The 17,747-nt window shown below is 47.2% G+C and overlaps 1 protein-coding gene across 6 annotated transcripts in view; it reads left to right on the top strand.

The window, feature by feature from the left end:
• TEX14 (testis expressed 14, intercellular bridge forming factor) overlaps positions 1-17,747 on the top strand; it is a 608,800-nt gene that overhangs the window by 159,732 nt on the left and 431,321 nt on the right. For all 6 annotated transcript variants that reach the window (XR_003858113.1, XR_003858112.1, XR_003858111.1 and 3 more), the window contains exon 11: positions 15,045-15,196. Coding sequence is in view for 3 of the 6 variants with exons in the window: in XM_029611460.1 (XP_029467320.1) it covers positions 15,045-15,196 (152 nt within the window). In the remaining 3 variants the exon portion in view is untranslated. The remainder of the gene's footprint in view (positions 1-15,044; positions 15,197-17,747) is intronic.

The raw sequence follows: 17,747 nt of genomic DNA, 5'->3' as shown, positions 1-17,747 counted from the left end.
AGCCAACTTGCGAGAGTAGCCTGAAAGGTGCAAATTTTTGGTACTTAACCATACTTTAGTACCAGGTAGTAGTGTCGGAGCAGCCCGTCTATGACGATTCGCTGTTGTCTGTGCTTTCCGTGCTGCAGAAGAAAGACGATGCTGAAGAGATTGCCATAGGTGACGAAATTGAGTCGCTGCTGACTGAGCCGCAGGAGATGCCACCTCCACTGGAACTGGGACAGGAGGTTTGAGATGACGACCAAAAACCGTTTGAAAAGGTGATTGGCCCGTGACAGAGTGTTCATGGTTATTATATGCAAATTCTGCCCAAGGCAACAACGCCACCCAATTATCTCTTTTCTCAGAAATGAAACTGCGGAGAAAAGACTTGAGAGACCGATTCATTCTTTCCGTCTGTCCATTACTTTGGGGGTGAAAAGCGGTGGAGAAATTTAACTGAACCCCGAACTGTTTGCAAAGGGCTCGCCAATAGCGAGCTGTAAACTGAGGTCCACGGTCAGAGACTATACTTTGTGGAAGACCATGGACTCGAAAGATGTGTTGTACGAACAGCTGTGCTAACTCAGGTGCAGAAGGCAGTTTGTCCAGTGGTACGAGATGTACCATTTTAGAAAAACGGTCCACAATAACCCAAATTACAGTCTTACCCTCTGAAGGAGGGAGATCTACCACAAAGTCTGTGGCAATATGTGTCCATGGTTCTGTGGCAATGGGTAACGGTTGTAGCAGACCCCAAGGTCGACCCGAAAGTGGCTTTTGCCTGGCACATACTGGGCAAGATGCCACGTATTCCTGAACGTCCTGACGTACCCGAGGCCACCAGTAGAATCGATTCAAGAGAGTGAGAGTTCTTACTCGGCCGGCATGACCTCCTGTAAGGGAGTCGTGAGCCCACTCCAGAACCTTCCTTCGGTCTCGTCGAGGTACTACTACTCGTCCTTGCTGAGATACACTAGTGCAGTCAAGAGAAATCCTGGCTGGGTCAATGATATACTGTGGAGAGTCACTCCTTTCCTCAAGGATGGTGTTACGGGACAGAGCATCGGCTCGGATGTTCTTAACGGCGGGTCGGTACTTGAGGATAAAATCGAACCGACTAAAGAACAATGACCATCTCGCCTGCCTGGGATTGAGGCGTTGGGCTTGGGAAAGAAACTCCAGGTTCTTATGGTCAGTGTACACCGTGATTTGGTGCTGAGCTCCTTCTAGCCACTGCCTCCATGCCTCAAACGCCAACTTGATGGCGAGAAGTTCTTTATCGCCGATACCGTAATTGTTTTCGGCAGGAGTGAATCTCTTCGAGAAATACGAGCATGGGAGTAAAGTTCCTGCACTAGAGTGCTGAGAAAGTACTGCACCTACCGCCACACTGGATGCATCTACCTCCACTATGAAGGGACGTGACGGATCAGGGTGTCGTAGGCAAGTATCTAACAGAAACGCGTCCTTTAAATCTTGAAACGCTTTACAAGCCTCTGCAGACCAGTGGCGAACATCCGCTCCTTTCCTTGTTAAGGCTGTCAAAGGTGCCACCAGCCGGGAGTATCCTGGAATAAAGTGTCTGTAAAAGTTGGCGAAGCCCAGAAAGCGTTGCAACGCCTTTAATCCTGTAGGCTGAGGCCACTTCTTGATGGCCGAAACCTTCTCTGGGTCCATGCGAAATCCTGTGGCAGACACGATATACCCTAAGAAAGGCAAAGAGTCCTGCTCAAAGAGACATTTTTCCAGTTTGGCGTAAAGGTGCTGGTCTCGGAGAATTTGAAGAACTTGCCGGACCTGTCGGCGATGAGAATCCAAATCTTGCGAAAATATGAGAACATCATCCAGGTAGACAATGACACAAGTGTTCAGCAGTTCCCTAAGAATCTCATTCATGAGATGCTGGAATACGGCAGGAGCATTGCACAAGCCGAATGGCATAACCAGATATTCGTAGTGCCCGTCCCGGGTGTTGAAAGCAGTCTTCCACTCATCCCCGGGACGGATGCGCACAAGATTGTAGGCTCCTCTTAGGTCCAGTTTGGTAAAAACTCGAGCCCCCTGGAGTCTGTCCAAAAGCTCTGGGATCAAGGGTAACGGGTAGCGGTTCTTTTTAGTAATCCTATTTAAACCACGGTAGTCGATGCAAGGACGTAAAGATCCGTCCTTTTTGGCTACAAAAAAGAATCCTGCCCCTGCAGAAGACGTAGACTGACGTATAAACCCCTTAGCGAGGTTCTCCTTAATATAATCGGACATGGCTTTAGTCTCTGGTTGGGATAACGGATACACCCTACCCCGGGGTGGTGTAGTACCGGGAAGAAGCTCGATGGCACAGTCGAAGGGACGGTGTTGTGGCAGCAACTCCGCCTTTTCCTTAGAAAATACATCGGAGAACTCACTGTACACAGCCGGAAGAATTGGCCCCGCATGTGCCAGAGTGATGGGAGAACTCCCAGTAGTAGTAATGCAGGACTGGAAGCACTGTGGACTCCATTGAGCAATCTGTAAATTGTCCCAGTGAATTATGGGAGAGTGTTGCTGTAACCACGGTAGGCCAAGAACTATAGGATGTACCGACTTTTCCAAGACCAGGAAAGAGATCACCTCGCTGTGGAATAGGCCGGTCTGGAGAGAAATCGGAGCTGTAACCAAGGAGATACTCCCGGCCAATGGAGTCCCTTGAATGGAGGTGACTCGCAAGGAGGGCTCCCGAGGTTGAGTAGTTATTTGCAGGCGCTCAACCAGAGACTGAGCAATGAAGTTCCCTCCAGCCCCTGAGTCGATCAGAGCCCGAGTTTCAAAAGACTCCTCGGGAAATTTTAAAGTTACCGGTACCGTACATTGAGGAGCAGCGTTCAAACAGCCCAGGGGACACTCCTCCCTTACTCCTAGGCGTGGGCGTTTCCCGACCGTTCCTTGCAATTAGACAGGAAATGTCCTTTCCCGCCGCAATACAAACACAGACCTTGTGTCCTGCGGCGGCGCTTCTCCTCCTCAGTCAGGGTAGTTCTTCCCAGCTGCTTTGGCTCATCAGAAGATGGTGTTGCGGTAGCCCCCGTAGACCGGGGAACAGAGGCAAGAGGTCTAGACGAGACCGGCGCTAGTGGCGACATGCGCCGTAGTGGGCGTAGCTCTCTAGCCCGCTGTTGCAACCGCTGATCAATGCGTCCAGCAAGCTCTATGAGAGCATTGAGATCTTCAGGGAGCTCTCTGGCAGCAAGAATGTCTTTAATCCGGCCTGCTAGACCTTCAAGAAAAATCCCCCGAAGGGCATCATCTCGCCACCCCACCTCAAGCGCCAGAGTGCGGAACTCCAGAGCGTACTCTGCCAGTGTACGTGGTCCTTGGCGAATTTGCAAGAGCTCCGAAGTCGCTGAAGTTTGGCGAGCAGGCTCATCGAACGCGGCTCTGAACTCAGCCACAAAGAGGTCCAGACTCGAGAGAGCGGCATCATTCTTCTCCCACATAGGAGATGCCCAATTCAGCGCCTTGTCATCCAGCAGGGAGAAAATGTACGCCACCTTGACTGCATCAGTAGGAAACTGATTGGGAAGTAGAGCGAACCGCACATAGCACTGATTGAGAAAACCACGACAAGCTTTGGCATCCCCAGCATAACGAGAAGGAGCAGGCAGCTGGGTCTGAGTCTGGAATGTGACTACTGGAGCCGGAACCGGAGGCGGAGCCTGTCCAGGAGGTTCATTGTCCATTCGCGTAGCCATGCGCTCAACCGTGGCTACTAACGAATCCAACACCTGTTGCTGCTGCACCAGGCGTTGTGCCAACCCAGGAATGGCCTGAAGCCCGGCGAGATCTGCCGGATCCATGGCCTTGCAAACTGTTGTGATTGACCAATCCGGAAGTGGATCCTTGGGCCGACCGCTGGAGGGAGACGGACGGGAGGCAGACTAGATGAAACGATGAATCTTCATCTGGGAACCCGTGACCCCTCCAGAGGAGCTGTGGAGGCCCGGGTCACTAGGGCTTAGGAGTCTTCACCCTGGAAGCCCGAGATCCCCCCAGGAGGAGCCTGTAGGGACCCGGACCGCTGGGTCTTAGGTGATAACAGAAGAATCCAAGGAAGCGATACGAACCGGGGTACAAGCAGGCAGAGAGCGGAGTCAGGCAGGCAGAGATCAGGAACCAGGCTGGCAAACGATACCGGAGTCAGGCAGGCAGAAGTCAGGAACCAGGCAGGCAGATAAACGATACCAGAGTCAGGCAGGCAGAAGTCAGGAACCAGGCAGGCAGATAAACGATACCAGAGTCAGGCAGGCAGAAGTCAGGAACCAGGCAGGCAGATAAACGATACCAGAGTCAGGCAGGCTGAAGTCAGGAACCAGGCAGGCAGATAAACGATGGCAACTAGCACTCCGAAGAGAAACCTCGTTGCAAGGCGAATTGCAACTTCAAAAGTCCCGGCTTAAATCCCCTGCTCAATCAGCTGACGTCAAGAGGCGTGTCTGCACATCCGGGTGCAGACGCCTTAAAACACGGCTCTTCGCGCGCGCGTACCAGGGCTGGGGGGAGGAGTTTCTGACGACGTCTCCACGAGGAGACGCCGCTGCCATGCGGCCCTGGAGGCCAGAAACCCGGCGGTTCGCGGCGCCACGGAGGAAGGTAAGAGCCCGGTCACTAGGCTAGTGACCGGGATCGTAACACTTGGAGGGTGTTGGAACTGCTTACTCTGAGATAAGGGCAGCCACTTGACTTTGCTTCGAGTATGTTTGTGAGAGTATTCACACCTGGCCCTGGTCCTGCCCATCTTATTCCCTCCACAATGCCACTTCCTTTTAGTCTACAAATTAAGCCATGTTTGGTTCATAATATGTTCTTTATCTATATAGATTGCTCTTTAAAAAAAAAAAAAAAAAAAAAAGAATGACAGGACATCCATATTCAGTCACTGTCTGGAGAGCAAAGTTAACCGGATAAACTGTTCATCCGGGACTTCCATATAAGAGATGGAAAAATACTGAACCTTCTCTAAAACTATGGCTAATGTTAAAGGTTGCCAAGTGTCTTATCTGAGTTATACTTTTTCTGTTCACTGGCTTCTTGGCCTTGGGCTGCTCATATTTCTCACAGAAATGCCTGTTTTTCACTTGTGCTCCATTTTTGCTGAATTAGTCTTTTTATTATTTATTATTTAATCCAGTCTATCTTCATTCCCCTCTTGAAGAATTATAGCTAATAATTCTTCATACCTGATGGCTCGTATCCGGCTGTCTTAGGTTGCCAAGCATCACCTGTCCTAGTGATAGGAGACCCTGATCTTACCCGTCATAGCCCAGTATACTATTCTTACCATCGGTTTTACATAAGGGATTCAGTTTCAAGAATACGTGGTTCAGCGTATAGAGTAGACACAAAGTTATTCTGAGAGACCATAATCTCAGAAGTGGAAAGCATCTGAGGTCGAAATTGTTGCAGGCATGAGCAAATGCACGGGAGACAGAAACATAACAGTAGGCATAAGGCAAGGAATCCAATAGCAAAGCCGACTAGGCCTTGCAGATGAATGGCCAAACTAGAGAACCAGGAAGAGAGAGAATCCCACCAAGATATAGACAACCCTCCTTTAAAATCACTAACTTGAAGTCTAGCCAAATCTTGTATCTTTTGCATAGCGTTGCATACAATGTCAAAATGAATTACCACAACTGTATAACATTCTGAACTATTTAACACAGTGCATAAGTCACTTTGAGCAGCAAGCATATAATCTAAGCCATGTCGATTATATGTAGAAACTATGGTAAGTTCATCAACAGTTTGCTGTAAAGCTCTTAAAGCAATTCCTAGCTCATGTGTCACTACATGTAACACAGATTGTAATCGTCTAATAGCCATACCTAATTCAGCAGCTACTGCAGGCTGAGCGAAGGGTAACCATGAAGTGTAACTAAGTGCATCTAACCTATTTTTGGTTAAAGGGTAGGTAGGGTGCAATAGTGAAATAACTCTGGAAAAATAGTTAAACGTAACTAATACACAAAAATCAAAGCATGTGGGGAGTTTGAGGAAGCCTATTCCATCACATAACCAATAATGTCCAACAAAACGTATCCAGCTAAATTTGGGAATATATTCAATAGTGCATTTATTTATTTATTTATTTATTTGGAGCTTTTTATATACCGAGGTTTAGCGAAAGCCTTCACCCCGGTTTACATTGGAACGAAACAATTATACATAGAACATGTCGTATAACACAAATTTTTGCATATAACAGGTCATGTAACAGGTTATAACTGAAACCAATTAACGGGAACGATAGTGGAACAAGGAAGGTAGATAATAACTAAGGCTCAATGTACAAATATGTATTAGATAGGTAACATATTTTGAAGGAGGCAGGGAGGAGAAGGGGTAGGGGGAGGAGGGAGGAGAAGGGGTAGGAGGCAAGGGGTGGGCATGGGGTAGGAGGCAGGGGGTAGGAGGCACGGGGTAGGAGGCAAGAGGAGGAGATGGGGGTAAAGACAAAGGAAAAGAGAGGTAAGGAGAAGAGGGGGTGGCCTATGGCATCACGATTGTAATTAGTCTATGCCATCACTGAAAGTCTGGCTGAAGATCCAAGTTTTCAGTTCTTTTTTGAATGATTTGCTTTCGCTGATTGAGGTGAGGTAGTGTGGTAGGGCATTCCATAGGTTTGGCCCCGCTATGGAGAGAGCTCTATTTCTGGTATTAGTAAGCTTCGCCGTGGGGTATGCGGGTACGTCAAGTAGTAGTTTGCCGGCAGTTCTGGTCTTCCGTTGAGGTTTGTGCGGATGGAACATTTTACTAATTGAGGAGTTGTCCGTGTTGTGTACTGCATTATGGATGATCGTCATTTGAGTATTGGAGGTAGCTGGATAACTTAGCCGGCTAACGTAACTCCTTCCCGGAATGCCCTTAATTTATCTAGCTAAATTTTAGCCTGATAATAAGATATCCAGCTAAAATAAAGCTGGATATGTGCCCTAATAATCATTTAGCCAGATAACTTCTGAGTTATCTGTCTAAATGCTTCTGAATAAAATCCTCTATTTCCTGATAAGCTTCCTGTTTGAAGGGGGTAGGGAATAGTTGTATTTTTGTGTCTTTTAGCTTATTATGGTGAATACTGGAAGACAGAAGCAGCAAACCTGTTCTCTATCACTATCTACTGATAGGGAAGCATAAACACACTTGTCTGGTCTGATCTGTTTGGACTCAAGGAAAGGAAATTATTCGGTAAGATTAAATTTCATCTTTTGACTTGAGATCTGAAGTGCTACCAGTGTTTCTGTAAAGGTCTTAAGACCTTTTTATTTACTCAGATATCTTAATGTTTTGGGGTACTATTAACTTAAGATGTAATTATTTAGGTTTAGGTTATTTTTTGTTTTATTATTTTAGTTGGTATTGGTTTTATATGATTGAGGTTTTAGATGGCATTGTTAGGTTATAGTTATATTGATAGCTATGTTTTAAGCTGTTTATCGATTTGCAACATTACATGATTTTGTTTCTCGTTGCATGGTACTTCTGTGTTGAATTGTTTATCAAGCTTGGAAAAACAGTTTAATCTCTAAATTAAATATATTTTAGTAGAAATATTTTAGTAGTATATTTTGCAGACTGGAATGTAAATGGTTTATGTACAGACCATACATCAGTGAGGATACTAGCAGATACATTCGAGGATTTTGGAAGATCTTCGGGGTCACATAAACTGAGGAAAATTGGAGACCGTGGAGGGTGGAGCACAGCCATTGACCCTCTTCTCTTCCCCATCAGATCATGGGGCTTTGTTTGGCTCGGAAGTGTTGGGAGGAGAGACTTGACAAAGTGAACCTGAAACTGGGACAGTGGAAATAGAGAAAATTGTCCTTCAAGGGAATGGTCCTGGTGCTCAAGAATGAGGCTGTCTCTGTGCTCCACTATGTAGCCTAGACATGGCATCCCCCAGTAGCATCAGCCAGAGCCATCACTATGACAGTCTTTGCCTTCACCTGGAACTCCCAGATGGATTGAGCAAAAAGTAGTGTTTTATATAAGGAACGTAAAAGGAGGAAAGAGAATCCCTGATGATGTCACCATAGACTGATGCTTCTTTATCTGCAACTGCATCAGAATCTCCCAGATGAGCAATTTCAAGGAACACACAAGAGTTCCTGTTTGTAGGATAAGTCAGATCTCTGGACCCTCCCTACATACCAGAGGCGTAGCTATGGATGTTCCTCTGAGAGCCTGTGCCCTCCCCACACACACACACTTTTTGTTCAGGCCCTTCTAACAGCAGGCTCATGTTCTATCCAAGCCAGCTCCTTAAAGATGCAGGGGTTAGAGGGTCTGGAGACATTGGGAAACACCACTACCCTTGGTTTAGAGTGTAAAAGCAAGTTTGCTTACCATAAACGGTGTTTCCGTAGATAGCAGGATGAATTATCCATGCTGTTATGGGAGCTGTCTTCAGGTCCTGGGAGGCGGAGCTTCCCCAAGCAGAGGTCAGAGCTTTCTCCCTCTGCGGCTGCATGTGGTTTCCCGCGCAGGAAAGTAACAGATTCTCCTCAGTCTGTAATTAAGCTTGTGTTATCTTTGAAAGGTCGACTAATCAATGTAAGGAATTTTTTCCTGCTTTTTCTGTTTCACTGTAAACCGGCATGATTTGCATTTAATGCAAGAATGTCGGTATATAAAAGTTAAAAAATAAATAAATAAATAATCAGGGAGGAGGGTGGGTCAGCATGGCTAATTCATCCTGCTATCTACGGAAACACCGTTTACGGTAAGCAAACTTGCTTTTTTCTGTCAATAGCAGGGCTGAATTAGCCATGCTGTTATGGTAGTCCCAAGCTGTCGATCACGCTCTGTTAGTAATTTGTCTGTTAAGCGTGATCGGAATGTGGTGGTTGTCGATGAAGTTCTGTCGTTAATGATGTGAGGATTCCTCTTCCCAGTGTGGCGTCCCCACTTGACTGTTGGTCTAGACAGTAATGGGATGTGAATGTGTGTAATGAAGACCATGTAGCTGCTTTGCAATTGTCCACAGGTTGGACTTGACGTAGATGTGCAATTGAGGAAGCCACCGCTCGTACTTTGTGAGCGTTTGGGTGAGAGGTTAGCAGTAAATTTTGCTTTTTGTAGCAGAATTGAAAACATTAGATAATCCAGCTGGATATAGTCCTTTTTGTTACTGGAAGACCGGGGAAGTTTGATTGAAAGCTAAAAACAACTGTGAAGCACGGGTATCCGATCGTGTTCTCTCTTTATAATAGGCAAGAGCTCTCTTGCAGTCCAATGAATGAAGTAAGCGTTCTCTATCATTTTGATGCGGTTTGGGAAAAAATGTGGGCAGTTCTATTGTTTGATTCAAATGGAACTGTGAGACTACTTTTGGAAGAAAAGTGGGATGTGTGCGGAGTACTGCTTTGTGGTGATAAAACTGCAGGTTCGGTGGGTAATGAACCAAGGCTTGTAGTTCACTAACTCGGTGAGCTGATGTTACTGCCACCAGGAAAACTACCTTCCATGTGAGATATTTTATGTGAGAAGAGTGCATAGGTTCAAATGGAGAATGCATGAGTTGTTAAAAAACTGCATTTAGGTTCCAAGGCACAGGTGGTTTTGCGACTGGTGGTCGACTATGAAGAAGCCCTTTCAGGAAACGAGATAGTAAAGAATGCGTGGAGATCGATTGACCGTTTAGCGGTCGGTGATATGCTGCTATGGCACTAAGATGTACCCTAATTGATGCCGTCGCTAACCCCGATGTATAGAGGGAGTGAAGGTAATCTAGGAGCAACTCCAGTGAACAGTCTATAGGTGAAATGTCCTTAGATGTGCACCAGGATGAGTAACGTTTCCATTTAAAACTGTAATTTCTTCTGGTTGATGGCTTTCTGGATTGTAATATCACATCCTGTGCTGCAATTGAAATTCCTTGTTCTGATAAAAGGAACCGTTCAATCTCCAGGCTGTTAAACGAAGGGACGAATGAAGCGGGTGAAGGAGAGTTTCCTCCTGTTGTAAGAGAAGATCCGGTCTGTCTGGTAAGGTTATCGGGTCTTCGATGGAGAGTTGTAATAGGTAGCTGTACCATGGTTGTCTGGGCCAGGCCGGAGCTACAAGAATGAGTTGAGCTGAATCCGCAATACACTTTTGTATCGTCCTTGTGATAAGAGGAATGGGAGGAAATGCATACATCAATCGTTCTGTCCAACTTGTCAGAAATGCGTCCTGTGCTGTTCTTATTTTGCTGGGCCATACCAAGCAAAAGTGAGGGACTTGCGTGTTTTCTTCTGTGGCAAATAGATCCATCGTGGGGATTCCCCATATATTGAATATGTTCTGAGCTATGTCCCGATTGAGAGACCACTCGTGTGGATGGAATATTCGTCTCAGCCTGTCTGCCCTGGTGTTCATCACTCCGGGAAGGTAAGTTGCCTGTAGATGAATTGAATGTTGATGTGCGTGTTGAAATATCTGGAGAGCTTCCTTGCAGAGGGACCATGAACCGGACCCTCCTTGTTTGTTTATGTAATACATGGCTACTTGATTGTCCGTGTAGATCATCAGTCATCAGCCTCTTAGGTGAGTTTGAAACATTTTCAGAGCAAGTTGGATCGCTCTGAGTTCCAGTAGGTTTATTTGTAAGTTCTGTTCTTGTGGAGACCACAGACCTTGCATTTCTAAGAGGTCCAGATGTGCTCTCCATCCTTTGCGAGAGGCATCTGTGGTGAGGACTGCATTGTGTGGGGGAAGGCTGAACAGCATTCCCTTGGAGAGAATGGAGTCGTTGAGCAACCAGTTTGCGTCCTTCGTCATCTCGGAGATGAGGAAGAGGCGTTTCGTTAACGGTTGGACATGTTGCTTCCATTGACGCATGTGTAGTCTGGTATTTGGAACAGTAAATATGGCCACCTCCATATGTCCCAAAATTCTGAGTATATGTCGCTCTGTCAGCTTGTGCAAAGTGATCAGGTCGCGAAGAAGTCGTGTCATCTCTTGTTTTCTGTCTTCTGGAAGGAACGCTCTGCAGCGAATAGTTTCCAGCCACGCTCCTATAAATTGTAGAATCTGTATGGGATTCAACATTGACTTCTGAAAATTTATTACTAGGCCCAATTTGTCTAGGCATTCGATTATCTGGCGAAGGTGATCTATTAATATAGCAGGGGTCGAGGCTACTATAAGCCAGTCATCCAGGTATGGAAAGATACACGTGCCTTTCTTTCTGAGATGTGCCACCGCCACCACCATGCATTTGGTGAAAACTATGGGGGCTGCCAAAAGGAAGAACTTTATACTGATATCTCTGCTTCTTGTATTGGAAGCATAGGTATTTCCAGGAAGATGGATGGATAGGAATGTGAGTGTATGCATCCTTCAAATCTATTGAGCACATCCAGTCGTTCCTCTGAAGGAGAGGCAGAATTGATTTGAGGGATACCATTTTGAATTTCTCTTTGCTGAGACATTTGTTGAGCTCGCGAAGATCTAAGATCGGGCGAAGGCCACCGGATTTCTTTGGAATGAGGAAATTTGGAGAGTAAAACCTTTTTATGTGGGTTGTTTGCAACATATGACGGATCGCTCCCTGTTGTTTGAGCGAGATGATCTCTTGTTCGAGTTGGGGATGAGACATCTTGTTTGTCTGTTCCAGAAGATGAGGCATTAAGAGGGTTGTTAGGAATTGTAATAGGTAACCCCTTTGTACAATGTCCAGGACCCAGCGATCTGATGTTATCTCTGTCCATGCCTGAAAATGAGCCGTAATTCTTCCCGGGGGCGTTTGATGTGGAGGTGGTGGCAGAAAACTTAAAAAGACTGTGAAGTTTTTGCTGCTGTTTCTGATTGTTAAGATTGTGTACGTTGAGCTCTTGGTTTCCCTCTTCTGCTCAACTGTTGTTGCTGTTGTTGAGGGCGCTGGTACAGTTGGTATGTAGTGGCCCTGAATGGTTAATAAGATCTATGTGGTTGGCGTGGGTATTGAAGCCGACATCAGGGACCAAACGTGCGCCGTGAGACTGAGTATTAAGATGGACCCGTAAGAGATTGAACAGCAACCGCTTGATCCTTTAATTTCGTTACCGTTTCTTGAAAACGGTCTCCAAAAAGGTTGTCATCCATGCAGGGAAGATTAGCTAGTCTTTCATGAAGATCTTCCCGTATGGCGCTGGCTTTAAGCCATGCCATACGTCTGGCTGCGATCGCCGTAGCGGAGGCCCTTGATGTAGTCTCGAAGCCTTCGTAAATGGAACAGAGCAAATGCCTGGTACACTCCTCCATGTCTTTAAGAGGATGTGGTACAGAGTCTACTGCGGAGACCAGCATGCCCTTGGTAGCTTGGATGCACTCATAAAGGTATTACACCATATAGAATTGGTGGAGCTATAATCTACCCATGAGCATGGCATTCTGATATATCTTTTTTGTGAAGTCATCCAAGCACTTATTATCGCGACCAGGTGGGGCAGATGTATGTAATTTTGGCTACATCACCAACTCTACCACGATAGCTGTGTGTGGGAGTTGTGGTGTTGAATAACAAGATGTTTTCTGCATCTTGTATTTGAGATCTGTTTTTCTGGCCACGGCTGGTATGGAAAAAGGGCTTTCCCAAGATTTCTCCCTTACTTTGTCAAGAACTGGTTGTGGAGAAAGTGAGGTTGGTTCGTTTGGAGCATCAAAAATTTTTAGGAGACCAAACGTTTCTGCTCTGGGATCAGGGGTTTTTTGGGTCTCTAGATGTAGAATTGCTCCCATCTTATCTAAAAACTTGGGATAAGAAAGGTCTTCAGGAGGTGAGTATGGCTCCTGAGGTTGATCTGGCGGGTCAGATGGAAACCCCGTAGAGGAGGACGGTGAGGAAGATGGTGAGTCCATGTCCCGTGGTGAATCGGGGACGTCAATAGGTATAGGAGAGTTACGTGAAACAGGAGACCTTGAGGGAGTTGGAGACGGTTGTTTTGTAGGCCGTGGAGATTTTGTCTGCAGGGTATCAAAAAATCCTGATAGTGCTTGAGACAACTGAACAAAGAATTCCCTTGTCGAAGGTGGCATGACCGGACGATTAGGAGGAAGAATTGGTACCTGCGAGGGTATTTTGTTGGCTTGCAGGTGAATCGTCTCTGTTTCCTCTAGAAGGATTGGTTGTTGGTGGTGTGAGGAATGGGAGCAAGATCTAAATGAACTGTCAGATTGACTCCGAGAAGACCTAGTTGAGGGTGACAAATGTATCACTTCCCCCTCTGATGACGAGCTTGATATGTCAGTCCGTCTTGCTGCTGATGAAATGGGACTCTATAAATAAAAAGGCCGAGTCCATTTATCAACAAGCGGCTTCGTTGTCTCTCTGTGTTTATGGGAAATATGATGCCTTTTACCTTTAGAATCCAGTTCTGATGATTCCGATGGACTTTGTGGAGTCTTCAGGTTGCTTTGCGCCGGTGCAGATATTGTCTGCGTCGCATGCTTCCTCTTATGAGTCAAGTGTATGTTGCGTCGAAAGAGTCAACTGAGGTGTCCCATGTGTGTCCACTGACATAACTTGCGTCGATGTCGACGTCGAATGCGTCGGTCTCGACACAAGACGCGTCGATTTGGGGGCTCCATGCGTCAATCTTGACTCCTCTTGCGTCGTTCTCGACTTCCGCATCGACGTAGACTCTTTATGCGTTGGTCGCAACACTCCATGCGTCGGCTTCAAGATGGTATGTTGCGTCGATTTGTGAGTCGGAGTCGAGGATCCCGGTTTCTACGCCGAGTGCGTCCACACCTCTTTTGCCGATGCTCCCGATGCTGCTTCGGCCATTTTTGACGTCGACTGTCTCGGCGCAGATATTGGAGTTAACTTGTCTCCCCTGTGCGCCGAGGGGCTTGGAGTCAACTCTCTGCCCTGTGCCGTGATTTTGGAACGGGCTTCTTTCTCTTTTCTGGTGGATCTTACCCTTTCTCCAGGCCTGGAGATTGTAGGTTCCACCGAGGGCCGCTCATTTTATCGATGGAGCCTGTCTCTTTGCCGGTCCCGGTGACGAGTGAGTATCGGATGGGGGGGGGGGGGACGTAAGAGCCCTCTCTTACCGATTTTAAATCCCGGATTTTCTGGGCTCGTTGTCTCTGGGCCCTTGGCAACATCTTCCCACAGTGTTGGCAGTCACCCTGGATATGGTCTGGACCTAAGCACCTGTAGCATAAATCATGTCCATCTGTTATGGACATGATTTTGCCACATACGCAGGGCTTGAACCCCGGTTGCCCGCTCTGTTTTTTAGACATCTTTTTGAAAAAAGAAAAATTCTTCTGAGGAGACCAGAAGCTCCGCGTGCGATCCTGCGTGCGGAAAAAAACAGACTGAGGAGAATCTGTTACTTTCCTGCGCAGGAACCCAAGTGCAGCCGCAGAGGGAGAAAGCTTTGACCTCTGCTTGGGGAAGCTCCGCCTCCCGGGACCTGAAGACAGCTCCCATAACAGCATGCCTAATTCAGCCCTGCTATCCAAAAAGTTTGAAACCAGCAAAGTCTTTGTTTACTTTTGGAGGTAATTATTTATCTTCCCTCTTAGCCCTTTCAAAGTTCAGGAATGCCTGGGCTGGGTGGAAGCCTTTTTACATAATTACTCTTCAGCAGCCTGAGAGATTAACACTTGTATAAAGCAGTTGCCTTAACCCCAGAGGGAGAGGGAAATAGCAGAGACAAATTAGGGAAACCTGAAGAGACAGGAGATAAGTGTTTGCATAAATTAAATGGGTTTGTAGCCACTACCATGAAGACTCACATGGGATAGGACAGGGCTGGGTGCTGGCCACAGTGCTTACCCATACAGAGACATGTATGTGACAGGCCACAGCAATGTGCAGTATTGTCTAAGGGGAGGGGGTGAGCTTGGAGCTCACAGAGAACCTATTCTGGGAATGCTCTTTTGCACAGGACATACTAGAAGAAATGGACAGCAAACTCAGATTGCATTCCAAGAAGGTGCAAAAGACGGACAGGACTAGCTGGGGAAATTGTACTTTTTCTACTGTCATCTACTATGTATATAAAGTTTATTTTTCTTTTGTATATAATTGTAGCTATATGATTACCTTGCAGCAAAGATGGAGTGGCATATAATAATCGCAACAGTTTCCCTATTCCTACATACTTTTATAACTGGTCTGCGCCTGAAGTGGTTTTTGGAAAGGATGTTACTGTCAAAGCAGATATTTACAGTTTTTGTGTCATCATGCAGGAACTCTTAACAGGTATGTTTAGTGACATTCAAACTTCTTATACCACCATGTAAAAATTCCACTGTATACCCTATCAGCACTGAGAAATGCCATCCTTTTGTATTTTAATTTATTTTTCTTCCAGGAGAGAGTGAGTCTTTTACAATATAAAGAGAAAGAAAATTTGAGGTTTTAAAGACATTTTCATTGTACCAAGAGTACAAAAAGATTTGTCTAGTAAATTAAGATGATATAAACTGTAAAATATAGAGCCAAAGCAGGTACATAAAGTAGAGATCTACTTTAAGACTCAGGAATTCTTGTAATTCTTTCTGATTATTGGTTAAATTTAAAATGGGATGGCCAGAGGGTTTGAGTGATTGTGTATTATAAAGTTTGAGATACACACTTCTAGAAAGAACATAAGAAATTGTCATGCTGGGTCAGACCAAGGGTCCATCAAGCCCAGCATCCTGTTTCCAACAGAGGCCAAAACCAGGCCACAAGAACCTGGCAATTACCCAAACACTATTACCCAAACCTGGCAATTACCCAAAGATATACTGGGTGGCTAAGAGCTTTAAGACCTGACACAGCACATGGTATCTACTGTATCTTTTTCAAATGATTTATTATTGAAATTAATTAATCCTTATACTTACATAATAAAATACATTAAATAATGTTCCAAATGTGTCTGATCCAGTGCCTGTTTCCTGCACGTACCAGGATCAGTCCAGATGGTGGATTATGTCCCCCGTCCAGCAGATGGAGTCAGAACAAAAACTTCTGGGGGAGGTGCTATATAAGCTCACCTCCCTTGCCTCAATCCTCAGTATCTTTCTGACTCCAGCAGATGTGAGCAGGGGACTGTCCAGTCCCCAGCACAGTAGCTTAGGATTTTCTAGGCTCTTATTCTGTTTGCTTTGCTGAGGGATCAAGTTAAAAAGAAAAAAAAATATAGGAAGTAAGATTTCCATAGGAAGGGGGGATAGCCATAGGCCTAGGAGAGTCACTGCTTTGGCTCCCCATCCCAGGCGCTTGCTGACAGGCCTGTTTTTCCTGTCCTATTTCCTTCTGTCTTTCTGCCTTAAGGCTGTTGGGGGGTAAGTGTGTGTTTTTTATCCTTTGTCACCAGGTTTGCCCTCTTCCATTGCGCCTGACCGCCGGGGTGCACGTTAGTGGAGCTAACCTCTCCCCCCCTCCTCCCAGTCGTTGCCGACCCGCGGCCCCGCGATGTGCCATTCCCGGGGCCGTTGTTCGCCGGGAGGTCCGATTCCCTGGCGGTCCCTTTTGCTGTCCGGGTCGGTAGGGGTCTCAGGGCGGTCCGTGAAGTGCTGCTACCGGGCGCCGAAGATTTCGCCGCGCTTGCTCGCCCCTCCCCCTTGGACTCGATATGCCGCGACCGGCGGCCTGCTCGTCATGCGGCCGGCTGGGGGGGGCCGGTTTTCGCGGGAGGGGCTCTGCACGAGCTGCATCCTCGGCGGGGAGGACAGCTCACAACAGGGGGACGCCGCAGGAGCCCGCGGTCAGGACCGCGTGTCTAGGAAGCAGCAGGCCCCGTTCCCGCTGAGTGCGGGAACGGCGGCCATCTTGTTTTCAGACTCTGATGCCAGCATTTCTGAGGAGGACACGGAGGCCCCGATTTTGGCCCTGCCGCCTGTTTTAGCTCCTTTTTCGGAGCCGGAGCCAGCATCTCAGGAAGGGGAGGCCCCGATTTGCTTCCCCCCCCCAGGGTCCCATTGTTTTCCCCGGAATTTGTGATCTTAATGTACAAGGCTTTACTACAGAGCAGGGAGCAGCCTCTGGATTTCTTCACGGGACCTCTTCCCTCCAAATTGGCGTGCACGGCTCCGCTCCCAGGACAGTACCCTTCCGACCGGGGGAATGCCGGGTCCATCCCGAGACCCTCCTGCGCCATCCCGAGGATACCCCTCGACTCCGGGGGGGGGGGGGGGGGAACCTGCTCCTGGACCCGTCTTGGCGGCCCAGATGGAGGGAGAAGACCCTCGGGTTCTCCGCATCTTTCAACCGGATGAACTAGACGACCTTATCCCGCATATCCTGCAGGAAATGGACATCAATGCCCCCCCCCGGAACTGGTAGGGCCCGATCCCAAGGCAAGGAAGGGGGATCCTCTTCTGGCGGGGCTACATCCGCCGGCTAAGGCCTTTCCTACTCATCCCATTTTCTTAAAATTAATTACCATGGAGTGGGATTCACCGGAGACCACTCTCAAGGTCAGCAGAGCGATGGAAAAGCTCTATCCCCTCCCGGAGGAGTTTCTCGAGCTGCTCAAGTTCCTGGCTGTGGATTCCGCAGTCTCAGCAGTCACGAAGCGTACCACCATTCCAGTCACAGGCGGCACGGCGCTGAAGGATATCCAAGACAGAAAGTTGGAAGTTTATCTCAAGAGAGTTTTTAGGTATCAGCGCTGGGGATTCGGGTAGCCATCTGCAGCTCACTGGCACAAAGAGCATGTCTTCGCTGGGTACAACAGCTTCTCACCTCCCAGGATCTGCCTGCAGCGGAGGCACAACAGGTGGATAGATTGGAGGCTGTGGTCGCTTATGGAGCGGACGCT

Source organism: Rhinatrema bivittatum, chromosome 8, assembly GCF_901001135.1.
Source record: "Rhinatrema bivittatum chromosome 8, aRhiBiv1.1, whole genome shotgun sequence".
NCBI lineage: Eukaryota > Metazoa > Chordata > Amphibia > Gymnophiona > Rhinatrematidae > Rhinatrema > Rhinatrema bivittatum.
This window is presented reverse-complemented; position numbering and strand designations above follow the sequence as displayed.